The 21,523-nt window shown below is 55.9% G+C and overlaps 1 protein-coding gene across 1 annotated transcript; it reads right to left on the reverse strand.

Moving 5' to 3' along the window:
* Nucleotides 1-2,929: 2,929 nt before the first annotated feature.
* On the reverse strand, nt 2,930-21,095 carry Fasn (fatty acid synthase). Its single transcript, NM_017332.2, is given in 43 exon segments — nt 2,930-4,604; nt 4,687-4,938; nt 5,122-5,220; nt 5,339-5,559; nt 5,648-5,875; nt 6,055-6,243; nt 6,443-6,688; nt 6,769-6,920; nt 7,088-7,179; nt 7,291-7,442; nt 7,557-7,758; nt 8,107-8,330; nt 8,414-8,536; nt 8,652-8,771; nt 8,859-9,037; nt 9,119-9,269; nt 9,473-9,679; nt 9,786-9,940; nt 10,023-10,141; nt 10,220-10,384; nt 10,467-10,853; nt 11,246-11,532; nt 11,794-11,997; nt 12,071-12,250; nt 12,407-12,586; nt 12,679-12,759; nt 12,834-13,025; nt 13,097-13,269; nt 13,452-13,567; nt 13,673-13,876; nt 13,954-14,088; nt 14,297-14,391; nt 14,897-15,086; nt 15,323-15,510; nt 15,629-16,091; nt 16,699-16,833; nt 16,923-17,038; nt 17,126-17,248; nt 17,424-17,624; nt 17,813-17,986; nt 19,010-19,162; nt 19,701-19,836; nt 21,021-21,095. Coding segments are annotated over 42 exon segments (7,518 nt in total). The 5' UTR covers nt 19,828-19,836; nt 21,021-21,095; the 3' UTR covers nt 2,930-4,466.
* Between the last annotated feature and the right edge of the window lie 428 nt (nt 21,096-21,523).

The raw sequence follows: 21,523 nt of genomic DNA on the forward strand, positions 1-21,523 counted from the left end.
ACTGTAGCTGTCTTCATGCACACCAGAAGAGGGCATCAGATCTCATTACAGATGGCTGTGAGCCACCATGTGGTTGCTGGGAATTGAACTCAGGACCTCTGGAAGAGCAGTCAGTGCTCTCCAGCCCTTGTCTCAGCTTTCGAAGTGTTAGGATTACACGCCTGTGCCACACCAGAATCAGACTGTGAAATTTCTATTGCTTTATTTATTTATTTATTTATTTATTTATTTATTTATGGTTCTTTTTTTCGGAGCTGGGGACTGAACCCAGGGCCTTGCACTTCCTAGGCAAGAGCTCTACCACTGAGCTAAATCCGCAACCCCTATTGCTTTATTTATTATTATCATTATTGTCATTACTACTATTGGGTTTTTGAGACAGGGTCTCTGTTTAACAGAGCTGGCTGTTCTGGAACTCACTCTATAAACCAGGCTGTAACCGAACTCCCAGAGATCCACCTGCCTCTGCCTCACAAGTGCTGGGATTGAAGGTGTGCACTGCCACTGCCTGGCCAGTGCCCTCTTTCTTTGTTGAGATTTCCTATTTTCGTCGTCTGTCTTATTAGATATGTTCTTTACTGCTCACTGCGGTATGTGCTATCAGCTGTTTTATTCGTTGTTGGGTTACAGGTGTGCCACCTACCCAGTTTACATTATTTCCTTCCTCCCCTCCTTTCCCCTCCCTCCCCCATCCCTCCTTCCCTGTTTCCTGGTCGTGGGGATGAAACCCACAGCCTCTTGAACAGTAGAGGAAGCACCCTACCCTAGATTGTACCCAAGCCCACTGGCTGCTTCCGGTTTCTCTAAGAGCATTCTGTCGATCAGCATGAACTGACACTTATTTTTGTTTTCCCCACTCAAGGTTTCTTCTGGTTCTTGGTAAATAAATGATTTTTAAAAAGACGAAACCTTGTAGGCGGTGGTGGTGCCTTTAGTCTCAGCCTTCAGGAGGCAGAGGCAGGCAGATCTCTATGAGCGCAAGGTTGGCCTGGTCTACAGGTGGAGGACAGCCAAAACTGTTAAACAGAGAAAACCTGTCTGCAAAAACCAAACCAGACCAAACCTGTTTGGTGTATTAGGCTGTGTTAAGCTGTGAGAGTCATTCAACCCTCCAATCTGGCTGGTCTGTCCTCTACCAAAGTGGTAAAAGGTCTGGCTGCTGTTGCCTAGCAGGTCACCTAGGTAGGGAGGCCTCTGAGGAGGGAAAGGAACTTTATTTCTTTAGAGCAGGGATTACAACAAACATCTCTGGCCCCCATAGGCTTTTCCCACACACTTAGGGGTAAGGTGGTGGGCTCCTTGCCCAATAACCTACCATTTTGATTTGCTAGGCTGGTTCTCCTGGCCCTCTGACTACATAGACTTTCTTTTTCTCCTTCTTACCCTCTCTCCCTGTTTTTGGGATGGAACTTAGAACCTCAGAAATTCCAGTTAACCCCACCTACACACCTGTCAAACAGGTACATAGTCCAGGTTAGCCTTGAACTAGTAGTCATCTGCCTCAGACTCTCAGGTGTTTGTCACAGCTGTACATGGACATGGGAGACTTTTATGGAACTGGGACCTTTTGGTCTGTGCCCTTAATGATCTACAGGTTCCTCCCACTCCATTCCCTGGATGTTCAAGGATCCGCCCCCAACTGTTGACTTTCCATTTAGGACTCAGTATTTGGTTTTATTTCCCTGTCCTTGTTCAGTATACTATATACTGCATGTGCAGGAGGGTTGAGTAGAAACATCACTCACTCCAGTTTGACTGTGACAGACCTTAGCAGGAGTTTGTTTCCTGAACCTATGAGTTTGAAAATGAGCCTCCACTCTAACCCCCCTTTTCCAGTTCTAAGGACTGAAAGCAGGGCCTTGTGCACATTAAACAAAGGCCATTTTTTCCTCTCAAGCTGCACCCCCTGCCCTTTTACTCTGGGACTCCAAATTACCCACAAGGTCCCATCTCTTCCTGAGCTCTGTTCATTATTTAAAAATAAAACAAATTCTGTTCTCCAGAGGATCGACCAGCTTGTTCCCCATTCCAGGAACCTTCATAGGACTGCCTCTCTCCAGAGGTTTTACTCAGGGGTCCTTCTCTTGCTTCCTACACACCTTACTAATCTGAATACCTGGACCGGTTACAGCTAGCTCACCTTTTTGGTTGATGTCCTAATGTCCACCTGGGTGGTTTGATAGGTCTCTTTTCTGGGCTTATCCCTAAGATTCTTTTTGGCCCCAAGATGGGGGCTTTCCTTTCCGTGTGGCCCAGGCTGGCTGGAGCTGAGATCCTCTTGCCTGTCTCCAGAGTGAGATGTACCATCTCTGCCGAGCAACCCCCTCCCGGTTTATACAGCCCAGGCTGGTCTCTGCCTGCTGGGGTAATGGGTGCTCAGGTCTTGAGCTTTGTTTGCACAGAGCAGTTAATTCAGAAACTTTGACCTTTAAGCTCTTTGAGCTTTTGTTTAAAATTTAATTAGTTTTATGTGTGTGAACATTTTGCTTGCATGCATGTCTGAGTACTCTCAGTGGTTCCTGCACAGGGTGTCAGGTCCCTTGGGGCTGGAGTTGCTATGGTTGCTGGGAACCTAATCTGGGTCCTTTAACTGTAGAGTCGCTTCTCTACCCTCTTAGTCATTTTTATTGCTGAAGTTCCTAGGAGCACTCCTATTCCTGACTGATGTAAGAACTCAGTGTCGTACCAACAAGCCAGATGCTAAATTTGGTCCTCTACCTGTATTTTAAGATCCCCATGAACAGCAACTGCTCTTTTAAATTTTCATTTTAGTATTGCTCCACTCAACACGTGTGGAAGTCAGATGACAACCTTTACGTGGGTTCCAGTGATCAAACTCCGACTCTACCCAGAGCAATCTCATCAGACGCAGTGGAAGTCTTGTTACATGAGCACGAAGAGCAGGAAGGAGCAAGGTGGCCATAAGACTAGAGTCTCAAGGTTTTATTGGCTCACATATGTGAGTTTGAAGGATCACACAGCCTTGTAGGGGAGTCAGGCCTTTCTAGGACACTTTATAAATGTTTGAGTCAGTAGACTCCAACGAGCTAGAGACATTATTGAGACAGGGTAGGTCCTTCCCAGGAAGTACATGACAAGAGCTTTAAGAATTTTCTAGGTGGGACCACAGCCAACCAGATGCTTCAGTCTTAGACTAATCACTGGGGCCCGGACCTCCTGAACACCCTACCTGTACCCCAGCACTGCAGTTTTCTAAGCTGGCAAGGAGACAACTTAGTCTGCTGCTCTCTGTGGATAGGACTGAATGCTGTGGCCTTCTGATAGACTCTTCTGGACACTCAAGCCTGGTCAGTTTTGTGTGACTCAGGTAGGCATTAGCCCTCTGCTCTGGTCACCTGTTTCCAGGGATATGCTTCTCACAGTGGCCACACACTGCTGTTTTCCTCTATAGGGGCTGGCACCAACTGCCAGGTAGTCAACAAGTAGACAGTACTATTCTCTACCCCTGGGTGAGGCTGTAGCTATGGTGATGCCTTCAGGGTGACTTAAAGGTGGACACATTCTGTTCACTACAGTGCCAAGGTCTCTAGCCAGCCCCACACGCTGAACGTGAATCAGCACACTCTACTTTCCTTTTACTCTGACAGAATGCCACGCCTTCCAAGGAGTGGGCCAATTTGATTCTCACTGTAAGAGCTGTGGAGGCTCTGGGGACTCAGGTCTGGGACTGGAAAGAGACTGAACGGAAGCCAGAGCTCACGTGCAGTTTAATTGTGGCAACGGGACAGCATCAAGAGCATTTTTACCAGGTTGGTGTAAAAAGGACACAGTTCAGACATGTTTCTTTACACTGACAGCTGCAGTAAATTCAAAACCCAAGCAGCAATTTGAATCTTGGAAAACAAATACAGTGAGTGCCCGGTGCGGTCCGCAGAGTCTGGTAGGCCCTGCATCATGGGTGCAGCCGGGAGTGCTGGGGACCAAGGGCCATGGGCTACAGTGTCTGCTGGGGTCCTCGTTCCCCGGGAACCAGCCCTCTCCATACCCTGCCCTGCAGTGAGCGGGTACAGGGCTAAGACAAAAAGGGGCTCCAGCCAGCAGCCTTCCCCACATGGCTTTTCCCACTTTAGGGGTTCTGGAATGAGTTAACCCTGGGGTGGGCGGTCTTTCCCAGCAATGCAATAAATATGAGAATTTAATGGAGAAACAACCAGTGTGACAAATGTCACTTGGCAGAAAAGGCTCAGTTTGGCTCTTGCTGGCCTCCACTGACTCTTCACAGACCAGGGTGCCTCCAAGTCAGTGGCTCTGGGAACCCCACTAAGTGGCTGGGACACATGTGATGGTCCTGTTTGTAGCAGCCACCAGGGGAGGGGGTGGTGCTGGGCCACTGGGGTGAGGGGGTCCCACCAGCAGGACCCTCCCCAGTCCCTGCACTCAGGGTGTGATGGGGATCGGAGCATCTCTGGTGGCCGGTGTGGGTCGTGGCTTCATGGTAGGCAGGTCTAGCCCTCCCGTACACTCACTCGAGGCTCAGCCAGGGAGCTGTGGATGATGTTGATGATAGACTCCAGGCCCCTGCCCTCCAGCAGCGTACGATGGTCACCCTCAATGATGTGCACAGACACCTTCCCATCACACACCTGTAAACATTCAGGTGTCATTCTGTGACCACCAGCAGGCGTCCGTCCCACACCGCCTCGTCTGCCCCACTCACTCGCTTACCTGGGACAGGTTGTAATCGGCACCCAAGTCCTCGCCGTAGGTGCCACCTGTCTTGGCCCGCAGCAGGATCACATTGCCGTGGTACTTGGCCTTGGGTTTATACTGGTCGGCGGCTCGAAGCTTGTAGTAGAAGGACACGGCAGCAAAGCTCAGGTCACGGCGGTCCAGGCTCTGGTGGCTTCTAGTGATGAGGTCCACAGCAGCAGCAACCCGGTCCTCCAGGCTCTTCAGTGGTAGCAGGGCCTCTAGCACCTAAAAGCAACAGCTCTGAGCATGTGGGGTGGGATGGGGGGCTACACGGTCTGCCCTGCCTTCTCTGGGCAGACGGGTTTCTGAAGAAGCGCTTGGATTTCCCTGCTCCATTTTAAAGGCACAGAGACCCCAACCCTCCCAGCCTTGCCTTTCCTGCCCTCTCTAGGGTGTGTCCAGGCCCACCTTGCTATGCTCTGCATCAACAAACTGCTTAATGAAGAAGCATATGGCTTCAGCTTCAGCCTCAGCCTCACAGCCTGGGGTCAGCTTTGCCCGGTAGCTCTGTCAGGGAAGGAGAGATTGATGCTGCAAGGGCTAAAGTAACCAGGACCCTCCCAGAAGTGTGTTCAGAGCCAAGACACAGGCGGCAATGCTTAGGACCAGTTGGCCCGGCTCTCACCTGGGTGTACGCCAATACGTAGGTGTGTGAGCCATCAAACAAGAAGAGGTTGTTGTGGGCGGGGGCTGGGCCCTGCTGGGCCTGCAGCTGGGAGCACATCTCGAAGGCTACACAAGCTCCAAAAGAATACCCAGCCACTCGGTAGGGCCCCTCAGGCTGCACCTGCTTGATGCAATCAATGTAGTAGGCAGCCAGGTTTGGAATGCTGTCCAGGGGGGCCGCTGTAAGGACAAACAGAGGACTCAGCCAGCAGTCAGTGAGGAACGGAGGCCCAAGGCAGCATGTACTGCTTCGCCATGTGCACAGTACCTTGGGTGCACTGCAGACCGTAGGTGGGCACACTGAGCTTGGCAGCCAGGCTGTGGAACACAGTGATGGAACCTTCAATGGGGTGCACCAGGAACAGAGGCCGCTCAGAGCTCTGCACTGAGTTGAGTCGTGTTAAGGTAGGGCCCTCAGGGTTCACCAGCAGGATACTCAGATTCAGCTGGGCCTGCTTCAGGGATGTATCATTCTTGGACTTGGGGGCTGCCAACTCTGTAAAGACAGAGGGTGTAGGGTAGCCTTGGCACATGGGCTCTGGTACACATCCCCTTGTGAGGTCATACACACACAGATTAAGCACAGGCCCATGTGTTCTTTGCAAAAGGGCAGCGCTGCTGCCTACAATACTAGGATGCACTTGTGTCTCTCACAGCCTGCTGCCTGGTACGCACCAGTGTCTGAGCCAGCCTTGGAGGACATTTCCTGAAGCTTCCGCAGTGTGAGTTGCCGTACTTCACGAATGGGTAGCACCAGATCATGTTCACGTTCCAGGATCTGGCGCACTTCCACACCCATGAGCGAGTCCAGGCCGAGGTCTGCCAGCGAGCTGTCCAGGTTAATCCCTGCGAGGTCGCGGATGCCTAACAAAGGGGATGGGTAACTGGTCATTACTGAGAAGGGGACGTGGGAACCAGGTACATACTGTGGCTCTCCAGCATCACTGCCAATCACCTGGCCTGGCCAGCATTCAGATCACAGAACTCTGTCGTCTGCTTCTACAGATGGGAAAACTAAGGCTCCAAGTCACCTAAGCTGGGAAGGTCCCGGAAGCTGGCTTACCTAGGATGTGTGCCACTGCTTTCACCAGATCCCTCTGGGCTTCACCATCACCATGGGCCACAGCTTTCTTCTCAGCCAGCACAAAACTGCTCAGGACTGCGTGGGGCTGATTCAGGAAGAGGTCCAGCACCTCCATGCAGGAGGAGATGCGCTGTGGCAGTGTGCCGCCAACGACTGTGTCATTGGTACCCATCGCTTCCAAGATAATGCCCACGTCACCAATGGCACCCCATTGCACGGCAAGACCTGAGAGCAAGGGAGGCAGCCGGTGAGGTGCTTTGGGGAGTGAGACCACAAGCAGGGGTGGGCTAGACAAAGAGGCCCACCTGGGAGGCCATCGTGCCGGCGCTGTTCGCAAATACGCTCCATGGTAGAGTTGGCGAAGCCATAGTTGGATTGGCCAGCATTACCACGCCCGCAGCTTACAGAGGAGAAGGCCACAAAGTAGTCCAGCTCAGGACAGGCTTCCCGGGTCGCCCTGTGGGTACTCATGTCAGTCTGATAACTTTCATGTCCGTACCTCCCCAGGGCAGGCCCAGAAGGCCACGGGTGGCACAGTTTCACTTCCCCAGACCCTCAAGTCCAGCAGGGACCAGTATACATTGCAAGCATACATGAAACTCAGCAGAGGGACCAACTGCCTACCTGTCAAGGTTCAGGGTGCCATTGTACTTGGGCTTGTTGACATCCTGGAAGAGTTCTGGAGTCTGGTTCTCCAGCATGGCATCCCTTAAAACCTAGAAGAAGGGGTTTTAGTGTCTGCTGCAGCTCTGAGGTTCTAACCCCACTTAGCAGCAGCCTGGGTCTCAGGCTCTGGAGGTACGCAGAGCCCTGCATGCTTTTCTCACCATGGCCAGGTTGAAGACACCTCCAACGGGCCCAAGCTTTGTGGCTTCAGCGATGAGAGCACGGGCCCCCTCCAGTGAACTGACATTGCTTGTCGACACTAGCACATGGATGCCCTGGCGCCTCCACTCCCGAACGTGCTTGGCTTGGTAGCCTATGGGACACAGGGAAATGGGGCTGCACCAGAGGAAAGCAGTGGCCTACAGCCCTCCCAGGACACTTTCCACTGAAGGGAAGCCTACACTACCAACTGCTTCTACTTGCCTACCTGTGCGGATTCCAGATCGGGAAGTTAGTACAAGCCTTTGGGCCCCACGAAGCACAAGCCACCGGGCCAGTTCCAGGCCAAAGCCACCTAGGCCACCAGTGATGATGTAACTCTTATGCTCTGGGCAGAAGGTCTTGGAGATGGCGGAAATCAGGGTGGGCTGAGCCCCTGGCAGCATAGCCTCGGGCTCCTCCTCCCGTACCTGCATACAAGTAGCAGTGGTTCAGAAGCTGTCCCAGGACCAGCGAGACAGCTGGGTAGTTAACAGTGCTTCTATCAAACCTGATGACCCGGGCTGGGGATTTAGCTCAGTGGTAGAGCGCTTACCTAAGAAGCGCAAGGCCCTGGGTTCGGTCCCCAGCTCCGAAAAAAAAGAACCAAAAAAACAAAAAAAAACCTGATGACCCATGGAGGAGAACCAACTCCTGCAAGTTGTCCTCTGGTACCCACACATGCCACTCACAACCATCAAAAGTAAGTAAATATAATTAGAAAAAAAATGCACTACAAAAGGCGAAACCAGGCTTGGTGCCCGAGGGCCTCACTTCACCTGGACAAGGACTTTGCCAATATGTTTTCCTTGAGCCATGTATCGGAAGGCGTCCTCCACCTGGGCCTTGGGAAACACTGTACACTTGAGAGGCTTCACAACCCCATCACGGATGCCGGCCTTCAGCAGCTCTGCCACCTCCCGCCAGCTGTCGTTGGCCCCCTCAAAAAGTGCATCCAGCAGGATCCCATGGAAAGTGACGTTCTTCAAGAAGATGGCCATGCCTGTATTCGAGAATCCTGTTCACTGTGGGATGCCCCTGGCCCCAACACCAGCCCCCACCCCTGCTCCTGACTACGAGTCATACCCAGAGGGTGGTTGTTAGAAAGATCAAATTTGCCGATCTCTAGGAAGCGGCCATGCTGAGCCAAGCACCGCACACTGGCCTGCAGCTTCTCTTCTGCCAGGGAGTTGAGGACCAGGTCCACCCCTACGGTGGCAAACATGTCAGTCGGTCATACTGGGCTCACCTGTACCTCAGTCCTCAGCGCTGGACTGACTATGTGACCCACTCACTCTCAGGCAATGGCCCAGGGGGTATTTACCTTTGCCACCTGTGTGCAGTAACACATGCTGCTCAAACGATGTGTCTCGAGAGTTAGCAAAGCTGGTGTCATCCAGCTGAGGGAATCTGGCCTGGAGGTAAGCTCGCTTCTCAGCGGAGCCTGTCAGTCAAGGGAGACCCCAGTAAGTTTGGCCCACAGGGTTCAAGAAGCTCCTTGATTGGGATCGGGAGGGGGTGAGGGCCTTACCCACAGTGGTGAAGACTCGGCAGCCCAGGCTAAGGGCAATGGAAATGGCCGCTTGGCCCACACCACCGGAGCCCGAGTGAATGAGCACAGTTTCCCCGTGCTGAATACGACCACGCACTACTAAGGAGTAGTAGGCGGTGGTGTAGACAACAGGCACAGAAGCCGCCTCCTCCAGGGTCCTGAGGGAACGGAGCACAGGATCAATTCAGCCTGGCCACCAACTAAGATCACATAACCCCCAACTGCAGCCAGCCACTCACCAGCTAGAGGGTACATCCCAGAGGAAGTCGGGTGATAACAGGACTGAGGTGGCCAGGCCTTCTGCGGGTACCAGCCCCATCACACGCCGGCCGCACTTATCACGGCCTGAGAACTCCATGCCAAGCATGCAGTCCCGGCTGGCCCATTTACCTGTGTGTAGACAGAGGGAGGCTCCTGTTAGCCCAGACCCTAGGACAGGTTGTCAGGGGAGCAGGATGCAAGTGCAGCCTCTGGTGCTGGGAACCCTCTCTTCCCCAGGAGCCGGGCAGGACTCCTCCTCACTGGGCTGCTACAGTACAGGCACCTTCTCTACTCCCAGCAACCCAATCATAAGCCCCCATCCTGGTTGGCACCTGGAATGGCATCAGGGGACAGCTTGCCCGTGGCCAGCATGATATCTCGGAAGTTCAGTGAGGCATAGTAGACAGTGCAGAGCTGTGCTCCTGAGCTCGAGGGCGGCTGCATGTGTTTCAGGGGAGAAGAGACCCAGCGGATGGAGGCAAGGTCCCCTCGGGTAAGGACGTTTACAAAGGCATGTGCTGTCTGCTCCTCGGGCTTGTCTGAGGGGAAAGAAAGCAAGGATGCCACAGGGGCCTACCTGGCCAGCTCCTTGTTCCCCTGCCACCTCACAAGCCTATTAAGTATATAGGGCATGGACAGGCTTACCCTGCTCTAACTGGAAGTGACGGAAGGCACCCCAGGCACCGTCCCTGTACACGTTCATCACCAGATCACTCTCTAGCACCTTCTGTAGCTCTGAAGAGCCAGGGTCCAGCTTGGGGACGTGAGATGTGCTGCTGAGGTTGGACAGCAGGATACACCTGTGGGGGCAAAGTGGGTAAGGATACCAAGAATGGAGGGGGTGAGGGAGGAAGGGTAGGCACCTCTCAGGGCCTTTCCTACCGAATCCGGTGTCCACCCGGCTCTTTTCGGAGACAGTTCACCAAGCCTACCACACCTGAGGTGGGGCAGTTCATGGCTGTTAGCCACACAGGCTGGGAGGAGGATGTGGCCAGAATGCTCTGCAGGATAAAGTAGGGTCAGCCTCTAGGGTGATCATACGTCAGGGGAAGCCAAGGTACCCAGCCCCAGAGCCTGACCTTCAGAGAGTCCACCCACTGGAAACTAGTATCCTCCACAGGCAGGAAGATGGGCTTGTCCTGTGGGCTGAGACGGCGGCACAGGAACAGCGCAGTACCGTAGAATGACTTTTTAAGGCCCACCAGGTGCAGTGCCTTCCTTGAGAACAGGCTCTCCCACTCTTCCTATGTGTATGAAGTCTTGTAAGTACTGAACTGGCGGAACCATACCCAGCCCTTACCTGCCCTGCATGCCCAGGAGCAGTACCTGGCTTAAGAAGCTGGGCCCAGGCTGCACCTCAGAAGGGAGGCAGGCCAGGGTTTCCCCAAGGGCATGTCCTTTGAGCACTGTGTGCATTAGCAGGAAACCACCATCCTTGAGGGCAGCTACCATGTTGTCCAGGGCCAGGGCTGGATCCCCCAGGGTGGCTAACGCACAGTTGCACACCACAAGGTCAAGAGCACCCAGGTTGGTAGGAGCAGGACCAGAAGGGTCCCACTGGCCCTGTGCTACATCATGCTGCTGCAGCTTGGTCTGAACATCCTTCAGGGCCTGGGGGTGCCGGTCGGTGGCTGTATACTCCAGTTGCAGCATAGGCTGGGTGTTGAGCAGTGCTGAGATGTGGGAATACAAGTGGCCTTCTCCAGCCAGCACCTGGTGTGGGAGAGCATCTTAGATCTGTTGTTTCTAGGAGGCAGAAAACCCTGGGGCCTGGGTGAGCCTCTCCGTGCTGCTCATGCTCAGTTTTGTGGCAATGCTGGCCGGGAGGCTCTTCCAGTGTTCTCCTCTACTCTCCTGTGGAGACTGTCTGCGACATCCCAGGCTAGAGCTCAGAGCATCCCAGGATTCTTTCCCAGAAGCCTTCCTTCTGATATCTCATCCCCTGGACTGGTAGCAGTGAAAAGTTCCCCACAATCTTTTAGGGTGGAACAAACCAAAGCACAAAGGCCATAGAAAGCTGCTACATCATGGCTGCCTGCCTTGGGCTCGGGTCTGAGATTGCCCTGGATCCACGCACATGGCCTGTCTACCTTCCCAGCACTCACCTCCACCACCTTCATCTTGAGAGTAGACAAGTTCTCCAGGGCTGTGTCTATGCAGGCCTTGAGGGCCTGGGAGTTAAGGAGGCCACTGATCAGAGGGTCTTCTGGCAGCAGGAGCCTCTCTCGAGCCAGTACCTCACCTAACTCCAGTTGCAGGTTCCCGTTGAGCTGCAGCTGGCAGGCAGCAGCCAAGAGTCGAGGCAGTCCATGCTGGGGAAGGTCCTCTAGCCCAGGCACTGTCATCTTCAGCCCTTGCTGGGTGGCCTTGGTCTGCAGAGCCTTTGCCAGACCTGGGAGGGACAAAGAAAGGCCTACGTTCTCTCTCTACGGCCTCCAGCCTACTGCCAGGGCCTGCTTCCTAGCGTGTCCACAGGACAAGCCCACAGCAATGGGAAGAGCGGAAACTCAATAGGAAGGATGCAGCAGTGCCGTGCTACCCATGGAAGGTAGGCTGTGCTCTCACCAACCCTGAGCTCCCCGCCATCCAGGCCTTGCCTCAGGAGTTTCAAAGGCAAAGACTGAGGAAGAAGAGGGAAGGTTTGGATCCTCACCCTTGCACAGCTGCAGCTCTTTCTGCAGGATAGCACTCTCAGACAGGCACTCAGGCTCCACATGGGGTGTGAAGACAAACTTCTCCAGGGTGGGGACCAGCTGTTCCTGCTGCCGCCGTGAGGTTGCTGTTGTCTGTAGTCTCGAAATGTAGACACCACCAGAGACGGTCACGCCCAGACAGCGGCTCGTGGTCACGTCAGCCACTATGGAGACACACTGGTCAGTGTAGGCAATGCTCAGTCCAGGACAAGTGGACAGAGCGAGGGCCAGAGCTACCTTGAGTGTCTCCCTCCAGCATGTACACCTTCTGCAGGTGGGTTGCAGGGTCAATATAGATGGCAGTCACACGGGTGGGTAGCTGCAGACTCTGCTTGCTGAAGCCCAGGATGGATATCTGCAGCATTGTGTCCATGAAGGTCACCCAGTTGTCTTTCCAGAGCAGCTTGCCTTGCTCACCTGCAGTAGGGGGGCTGCTCAGCACACGAGGCCTCACCTGCTCCAGGGCCTCTACTCCCTTCCTCCGTCTTCCCTGACCCCCAGCAAGACATGGCCCAGGAGTGACAATGGCTCCTGGTCATCATGCTCACTGACTCGGGGATTGCTCCTGCCCACCTTCGAGGGTGGCCTCATAGACGCCCTGGAAATGAGGGCCATAGTCATAGCCACGTAGCCGCAGCTCCTTGTATACTTCTCCCTGCGTCAAGCGGGAGACAGACTCGGACTCGGCGGGGATCGGGACTTCTGGGTGGTCGAATAACTTGGAGTCAGGGTCTTCCCACTGGTACACTTTCCCTGTAGGAGGCAGGGCAACAGGAGGGTCTGAGCATGGGGCAGGCTAGGAGCTGAGGTCCTCAGCCACACAGGCCCAGCCAGGTACTACTCACCGCTCACTATCAGGTTGCCACTGTCAGACACCTCAAATGCATGTGAGGCCTCTAGCAGCCGCACCTCCAGAGGCACGGTTCCTGCAGAGAAAAAAAGAAGGTCAGAGCGGAGTAGTCACAACCACCTCACCAGCCCCCACTGAAGGGCCTCTTACCTGTCCTGGGCAGGATGGTGGCCTGATGAAATGTCACGTTCTCAAACACCACAGGGGTCTCTTCTAGGGACAAGCTCAGGCTTCGAGCCAGTGTCTTCCACACCAGGTACAGGTAGCCAGTGCCAGGGAAGAGGACACGGCCGTCAATGCAGTGGTCGACCAGGTAGTGGTCAGATGACTCGGAACTGGCGTCTGTAAGGACAATGCCTCAGCACGGGCCCACAGGCCTGGGAGGAACCCACTGACCACGGAGCCTGGCTCACCAATGTTGTAGACTGTAGCTGAGGAGGAGCTGGAACCGTTGGGGAAGTCTTCAGCAACTGGGATATCCCAAGTCTGACTGTGGTCCCACTTGATGTGAGGGGAGATGAGAGGAGTCCCTCGGGGAACCGGGAATTCCACAGGTGGGAACAAGGCATTAGGGTTGATGTCGATGCTGGTGACAAACAAGTTAAGTGACACACCTGTCCCTGAGAGTCTGTGGCCCTAGTTTTGCTCTAAGACCCCAAGATGGCCAAGATGAGGACCGAGGGCCAGCACTGAGCTAGGCCACAGCAACCCCTCTCATGGGGGTTGGTGTGGGCCTGCACACGAGCAGCAGACAGAAGGGAGACCTACCCTGTGAGGTGCACCTTGCCGAGGTTGGTGAGGAAGAACTCCAAGTTATCTTTATGGTCCCTCTTCATCAAGGGGATGATGGTGCAGCTAGGCTTCACGCCTCGCTTCAGGACAGCCTACACATAGCAAAGGAGAGCTAGGCTCCGACCCCTTCCGTGCCACTCGCCTTCGCCAGTGACTGGCAGGCTGATGTGCCCCATCCCAGGCGGACCAGTGCTCACCTGCAACAGTGCATGGGGTGCAATCTCCAGCACCACGGCGTGCTCGGGGACGTGCCACAGTGCTTCCTGGAAGAGCACAGGGCTCACCAGGTTGTTGACGTTGTACTCAGCAGAAGATGTGCGGGCCAGGCTGCTCTGCCACTGGGCCTCAGGGATAGAGGTGCTGAGCCAGCGTGCTGAGCGTGGCCGTGGCTCCCGGATCACCTGCACACAGACGCTTGGTTAGCGAGTGAGGTCAAGTCACCGTGCCCTGGGGTCCAAGCACATGGCCAGGTACTCACCTTCTTGAGAGCCTGCAGCAGCGTGGGGGCAATTCCTTCCATGAAGTAGGAGTGGAAGGCCAGGCCACCTGTTCGCACCTCCTTGGCAAACACGCCCTCTTGCTTTAGCTGCTCCACAAATTCATTCACTGCAGCCTGCAGGCATCAAGGCCAGTGGTCAGGGGGCCTGGACTGGCTTTCCCTGGTCAGGGACACAGTCCACCCAGAGGGCCTGCGACAAGTGTAGCTCACCAGCTGGGCCCTTCAGAACTTGGTGGACACAGACTGAGGAGGCCTTGCCTCCTAGGCAGGGCCAGGGCAAAATTGCAGGGAACAGAAGTCCTGCTATGATTGCAGGGCCTACCTGAGGTCCAGAGATGGTCACAGTGTCCTCAGAGTTGTGGCAGGCAGGCACCACACCAGGAGGGCAGCGTTGTTTACATTCTTCCCAGGACAAACCTATAAGCAGAGAGGCTGGCCTCAGAGCTGGCCCGAACTCAGCCCATCCTCCTGGACCATGAGCACTACTTAGAGCCAATGGTGTTGGGATGCTAAGAGTCGACCTTCCAGGGCACCTTTACTCCCTCCCTGCTGTTTCTGATCTCAAGAGAGGTGTCATTATGGAGGGAGTGTAGGAAAGGAGCCGGACCTCAGAAATGACACCTAAGTGGTGTAGGGGGTAAGCAGCTGAGAAGCTGGGCGATGAACACCTAGGGTTGGTAAGTGGCTCTCCTCAGCTCCTGGAACCCTCATCTGATGTGTATGGTGTTTCATACCTTGCTCGGGCCTGTGGGGTCAGAACTGAAGCCTCCTATAAAGATAATCTGAGCAGAGTGACTTCTCCCTTTGCAACCCCATGTCTCACAACAAAGCAACTGATTCTTTTGGAGGACCCAGGACAGAAACCCCTTCCAAGAAGATCCTGGTGCCTAATGAGGTCGGGGGCCCTTGAGAGGATACCTACCAACAGCTGCCATGGATCCAGCCGGAAGGTTGGCATCCTTAATGCACTGGCCTCTCCAGTAGGCTGCAAGCACAGCCTCTCTCTGGGAGAGACAGCCATCTGCATAGCCACAGGCAACCTCTCCCAAGGAGTGCCCAATGATGCCATCAGGTTTCAGCCCCATAGACGTCAGCAGGTCGATGAGGGCAATCTGCGAAGTGGGGATATAAGCCATGTCACGTAGACCCTAGATCACTAGCCTGACCATCCCTCACAGTAAAGCTGAGCACACCAAGCACGCCAAGCCTCTCTTAGGGTCCTCTGAGAAGACCCTGCTCCTCCTCAGGTGTACCTATTTAAGGCTCTGCCTACATACCAGTCAGGGCCAGGACTACGTGACTCTGGTGTGGAGTGTCCCGGGGTCCGAGTACCACGAAGGTGGCATACCTGGATGGCGGTGAGGCTCACAAAGGAATGCACGATGTCATCAAAGGTGTGCTCATCAGTGCTCAGCAGCAGGTCTGACACTTTGACTCCCAAGGGCTTCAGAGCCTCATCAGAGCGCAGGATGGACTCACGGAAACTGTCCAGGCGCATAAGGCTCAGCCCCATTCCACGCCACTGTGTGCCCATCCCTGTACCAGAAAGCTTATCAGGGCCATAGCATGGCCAACCTCCAGCCTCACCCTCAAGAAAAGGGACCGACTCCCCTCCTCCTTTGGGGCCAGCCTGGGAACATGGGAGCAGGCTCACCTGAGCAGATGAACCAGAGTGGGCGCTGGCTGGCAGGCACTTGCTGCACTTCCTGGACATGGCCCTCAACACCTAACACAGTGTAACCTCTGAAGGGCATGGCTGCTGTAGGGGTTGCTGCAATGTCATTGAGCATGCTCACAAAGGCCAAGTCCTGACTGTGCTGGCGGCCCTGTTCCAGCAGGCCCTGCACTGCCTCCATGGTCCGTCCACTGGCATGCAGCAAATGCGGTAGGGCAGCATGTGGGGCAGGTGCTGGGGCCTGCTGTGTGTTGGGCTGGAGGATGACGTGAACATTGGCACCTCCGAAGCCAAACGAGTTGATGCCCACGATGCCACCACGAACAGGCAGGGGCCTATCGACCACCTGCAGCCGCCCATCAAGAAGTGCTGGGATTTCAGGGTTGGGGTTGTGGAAATGCAGGTTGGGGGCCCAAACCCCATTTTCTAGGGATAACAGCACCTGTAGACAAAACACATGGTTACTGGGCAGCTGTCCCCACCAAGCGTGGCCACCTACCTCCCCAGGGCCCATGAGCTGTGTATGGTACTGGGCACCAAGACCCTTGTCTTCTCTGGCCTTGCCACCAGTGGTCCAGGGTGCATGGTGCCCAAGTCAAGGGGCAGTAGGCCTGAGCGCACAAACTCTGAAGCCAGGCCCAGAAGCCCCAACAGATAGGTCATCCAGACAACCGCACACCTCCCAGCATAGAAACAAGCTGAAGGTGCCTACACGTGCAGGGTCACCCAGGGAAAGAACACACCAGATCAGACACTGGCTCGCTCCTCTCTCCTCATCTCAGAATGGGGCATTCTGCTAGACCTGGCTGCCTAGATACTTCCTCAGAACTGCACCTGTCCTTTATGCAGCCAAGTGTTTCCTTCAGCCAGAAGCTATGTAAGTCAGCACAGCAACCACAGGGAGTGTACCCAGTCTCCCTGCCACTTCAGCAACGGTACAGCCAAAGGGCTGGTTGGTGAGCAGGCAGGAGCCCCGGGGTAGGTCAAGTGGTGGTCACAGTACAGACCTATCCACATCATTCTTGACTCAGAGCCCCCAGCCTGCTCACCTTGGTCAGGGCTGCAAGCCCCGAGGCAGGCTCAGGGTGTCCCATGTTGGATTTGGTGGAGCCAATTAACAAAGGGCTCTGGCGGAAAGCACACAGGGACCGAGTAATGCCGTTCAGTTCCTGGGGGTCCCCCACCTGCAGGGGACAGAGTAGGTTAAGGCTGCAGCCAGGTCCCTCTAGTGAGGATAGAGGAGTGGCAGGTATGGGCTGGAAAGGGCTTTCACCTTGGTGCCCGTGCCATGGGCTTCAATATATTCAAGAGACTCGGGGGCCACACCGCCCGGCTGATACAGAGAACGGATGAGTTGTTCCTGGGCTTCTCCAGAGGGGAATGTCACGCCTACGGAGATGGGTAATGGTACAGTACGGTGTCAAGCCTTGTGTGCTCCACGTCCCCATTCCCCATGCTCTTTCCCTCCATGCCCACCTTGCTCCTTGCAGCCATCTGTGTTCGTCCCGGCATTCAGAATAGTGGCATAGACTCGCCGAGCCAAGGACTTCTTAGTCAGCAGAACTGCCACGACAGCCTCAGCACGGCAATACCCGTTCCCTAGAGTAGATCAACACCTCAGCTAGGTGCTCTGGTGTGATGGGGTGTGTGCTATGAGTCTATACATGCACACGTCCTCCCTTCCCCACACCACCAGGAGCCCAGATGCCACTCAGGGTACAGGCTGGAGCCCTGCAAAGTAGAGCCTAACGATCCCTACCCAGGCCAACCTTACCTGAATCATCAAAGGATCTGCAGGTGCCATCGGGGCTGAGCATGCCTAGCTTCATGAACTGCACAGAGGTGTTAGGCTTTAGCAGCAGGTTGATCCCGCCCACAATGGCAGCAGGGCACTCCCCACTGCGGATAGCCTGATAGGCATTCTGTAGTGCCAGTAGGCTAGAGGAGCAGGCTGTGTCCAGGGCAATGCTGGGTCCTGTGGACAAGGTCATAAAGTGGGTGTGGGTACCCTTGGGCAGATGCTGTCCCACACCCCCCGCCTCCCGGGCTGTGAGTACCCCACTCAGTGCCTTCCCCAGGAATAAGGAAGTCTGAGTCCAAAAGGGTTGTGTAGGTGAATGCACATACAGCTGGGTCGTGCCCAGAGCTGGGCTGCCCACCCACCTTTGAAGTCGAAGAAGAAAGAGAGCCGGTTGGCCATCATTGCTCTCTGGCAGCCCACCATGCTGTAGCCCAGAAGAGTCTCAGGATCTCTGCTCAGGGCCTCCGACGCCTCGGAACCACTCACACCCACCCAGACACCAGTGTTTGTTCCTCGGAGTGAGGCCGGGTTGATACCTGCCGGGGGCAGCAATAACCACATGGGTTTGGGTCAGAGGGGTACCATAGGGGCCACAGTGGACCTCTAAGGTCTGGGTCAGAGCTGCAACCATAGGAGGCTATAGTTAAGACAGAGGACAGCATTGTCTGAGGGCAACTCCCTTGGGCTCTGGTGTTACTGGTGGGTCTCGAGAGGCCGCTGGCCAATGAGTTCTCTAGTGCCAAGGGCAGCCTGCCCTGGGACAGGCTGTGATAAGGAGATACAAGAAGACAAAGACCAAGTGTCCAAGCTGGGAAAGCAGAGGACAGTGGGTAACCCCCTGGGAGCTGTGCCCAGCCATTGATAGAGCCTGGGCAGCCAGACAGGCCCAAGGTGAGGACCTTCATTTTCACCACCGAGGTTACCAGGATCCTGCATCCTCTGGTCTTCTACTCTACCCCAGGGCAGTTATACATCAAGCTGTTTATCAAGTACAGGGTTAATTAGCATCTACCAACCTGAAGCTCACCCCCGCCATACTAACCCACACTGGCTGCCCACTATGGGGCCTTCTATCCCTGGGGACACGTCCATGACCCAAGCAGCAGGATCCAGAGTGAGAGACAGCCAGTGGGACTGGGTTGTTGCCAAAGCTGAGGCTGAGCCCCTGCAGTGCTACCTGCTGTAAGCCCCGCCCTCAGTCCAAGAACAACCAGACGTCGGGGAGTGAAGTAACTGGGGTAACAGGGCGCGCCTGGGACACTAAGTGTGTGGTTGTGAAACCCGTGCCCTGCTCAGGGCCCCCGCCTCCTGAGCCACTGGCCCTACATCAGGGTTGGGGACATAGCTAGAGGGACCCATGCCATCCATGCCTGTCTCTGAGCTCTTGACATCTCAGAGCCAAGAAGGTATCATTGTTGTGTTTCCTTTTCCTGGACTGGGGATGATGATGTTCCCAGGTCCTTGTGCATACTAGGCAAGTGCTCTCCCACTGGACTACGTCCCCAGCCCTCATGACAGTAAGTCCTAAAAAGGGCAATAATAATACCCCAATGACCCACCTCCGTCCACAATAGCTTCATAGCTGACTTCCAGCAGCAGCCGGAGCTGCGGGTCCATTGTGTGTGCCTGCTTGGGGTGGACCCCAAAAAAGGAGGCGTCGAACTTGGACAGATCCTTCAGCTTTCCAGACCGCTTAGGCAACCCATAGAGCCCTGTGGAACATCACAGTCTGAGGCCAGGGAACCAACCTCTCCTGGAGGAAGGTTCCCAGAGAGTGACCCAGCCTCACTGCTAATGAGGAGCCCCAAAACCGCCACATGTGGGTGACCCAAAGCAAAACCTGTAGGAGCAGGAAGTGAGGCTGGCGATCACCCCCTGGTAACCCCGACCTGACTGGGAGACCCTCTGCCTACTCCGAGGCTGGCCAGGCCAGCCCAGTGCTGACTCACACCTGCCCATCAGGTAGAGCTAGCTGCTCTATGGCACTGTTAGAATCCACTGGGTGTGAGCGTCATCTTAGACACTATCCGCCAGCTCAGGGCAGAGGTTACAGATGGGAGATCCAAAGGGCCAGTCCTCTTCTACGGCCCACCTTGGGTGTCTTGCATGCGGAACCAACCAAGACACCTGTCCCTTCTCATTCTAACCGGTTCTCAACCTCACAGCTCTACAGGGAGTTCACTGTCTCTAGAAGCATCTTGGGTGAGACTCTCAGTCTGTCCTGCTGCCTGATCCCGAGGGGACACTCACCAGCCTTCCACCTCCTGTCATCGTCTGTGACCATGTCCACACCGCCAATGAGGTTGGCCCAGAACTCCTGCAGGTTCTCTGACTCGGGCAATTTCCCGGACATACCGGCTATCACCACCTCCTCCATGGCTCTTCTCTGTGGGGGAAGGTAGGTAGCCTGGTGGGCCTCCCTCATAGAGTCATTCCCAGCTACAGCCACCTGAATCCACAGGTAGCACACCTCACAGCCAGGCCCTGACTTTCTGAGAGCAAAGGGCTCAGAAAGCCCCCCAGTGGTGGAAACTAGCAGGACCCAGCTATAATCAATGGATGAGCCCGGGTGCTCGGGTTCCCTTGCACGGATAGCTACTTCTGAGGTTTTTAATCCCTTCCAGACACATGACCTGGCCTGACCCTACCATGCCTTGCTAGTTACCTGGGACCATATGATCTCCAGTTGCCTACTGGGTGCTCCATCCCAATCATAAGGAACTTGCAAACAGAAGTGGGGCTTCAAGAAGCAGGGTCTGGGACACTCTCACCTCAAGCCACGGGGAAGCCAACGCTTCCCTTTCATGATGAGGGTGGAGACTGACTGCCCTGCAGGGCCAGCCAGAACGCCAGGCATGGTAAGGACCCAGAGAGAACAGGCCCGACTACTTAGTGCTCAGGCCTAGCAGGGCTGAGGCAAACCGATCCCCTGCCAACGGATCCTTTCAGCAAGATCCGACCTAGAGTACCACTCCTAACTAGGTGCGGATCCGGGACAGGAGAAGCCTCTCGCCATTTGGTCGAACACCTTGTAACCTGGCTGAGCCAGCTGAAGGGTTTGATAGATCCTCTGGTCCCTAAGGCACTTGCCCAGGGCAGTTCAGGCCTTGCAGCCGTAGTCCAAGGAGAAGGCTTCCGCGCCACCCAGCCGGTGAGGCCTGGATGGTCTGATGACTTCCGCTGAGGCCCCTGGGGCCTCGTGCGCTCCCAGACCCACAACTGGCCTCTCCAAACTGGAGCCCGGGTACCACCGCGGCCTCCTGTGCCCTGCCAAAGCCTCCGGATGAGAGTGGAGGCCCCGGCCCCATCCACGAGGCACCCAGCCTCCTGCACCCGGCTGGCGCGGCGCCCACGTGACAGCGGCCCGCCGCGCTGGCTCTCCGCACACCCCTCCCGCGCCCCTCTCGGCCGGACCGCGGCGCACAGCCGGGTGGTTGGCTGTCGGAGGGGCGCGGCGGCGCTTTTGTGAGCGCAGGGCTGTTGAGGATGGGCGCCCGCCTGTCCTCCCACTGGAGCCGCGGCACCCCGACACCGGCCTGCCATCCCGGAACCCCGAACGCAGCGGCGTACCTGTCTGGGATCTGGAGGCAGACGACAAGCGAGGAGCGCGGCAGGCGAACTGGACGGGACGCTGCTGCCGTCTCTCTGGCTCCCTCTAGGCCGCGCCGGCGCTATTTAAACCGCGGCCATCCCCGCGCGGCCACGCCACATGGGCTGACAGCTTGGCTGCGCCGCCCAGGCCAATGAGCGTCGGGGCTGCGCCCCGGGACCCGGCGCGCCGCCGTCGGTGGGGTGATGCCCGCGCGCGCCGCCCCCAGCCGGGACCCTGCACAGGCGCGCGCTGGAGCACAAGGAACGCGCAGCCCCCGCCCGCTTCCGTCCCCGCCCCCGGCCTCCCGCGGGCCACGCGGGGCTCATCCCGACGCCCTCATCTCTGTCCTTTCTCTCACCCCCCCACCCCCGCGGCCGGGGCCAGGTGTGCACTGTGCGCGCGCAGTGTGGGTCGGGCGTGCTTGGTCACACTGGGAACTGCACTGAGGACACTGGGGCCACGCGGGGGAACAGAACAGGTC

The sequence above is a fragment of the Rattus norvegicus genome, chromosome 10 (assembly GCF_021556685.1).
Source record: "Rattus norvegicus strain SHRSP/BbbUtx chromosome 10, alternate assembly SHRSP_T2T, whole genome shotgun sequence".
NCBI lineage: Eukaryota > Metazoa > Chordata > Mammalia > Rodentia > Muridae > Rattus > Rattus norvegicus.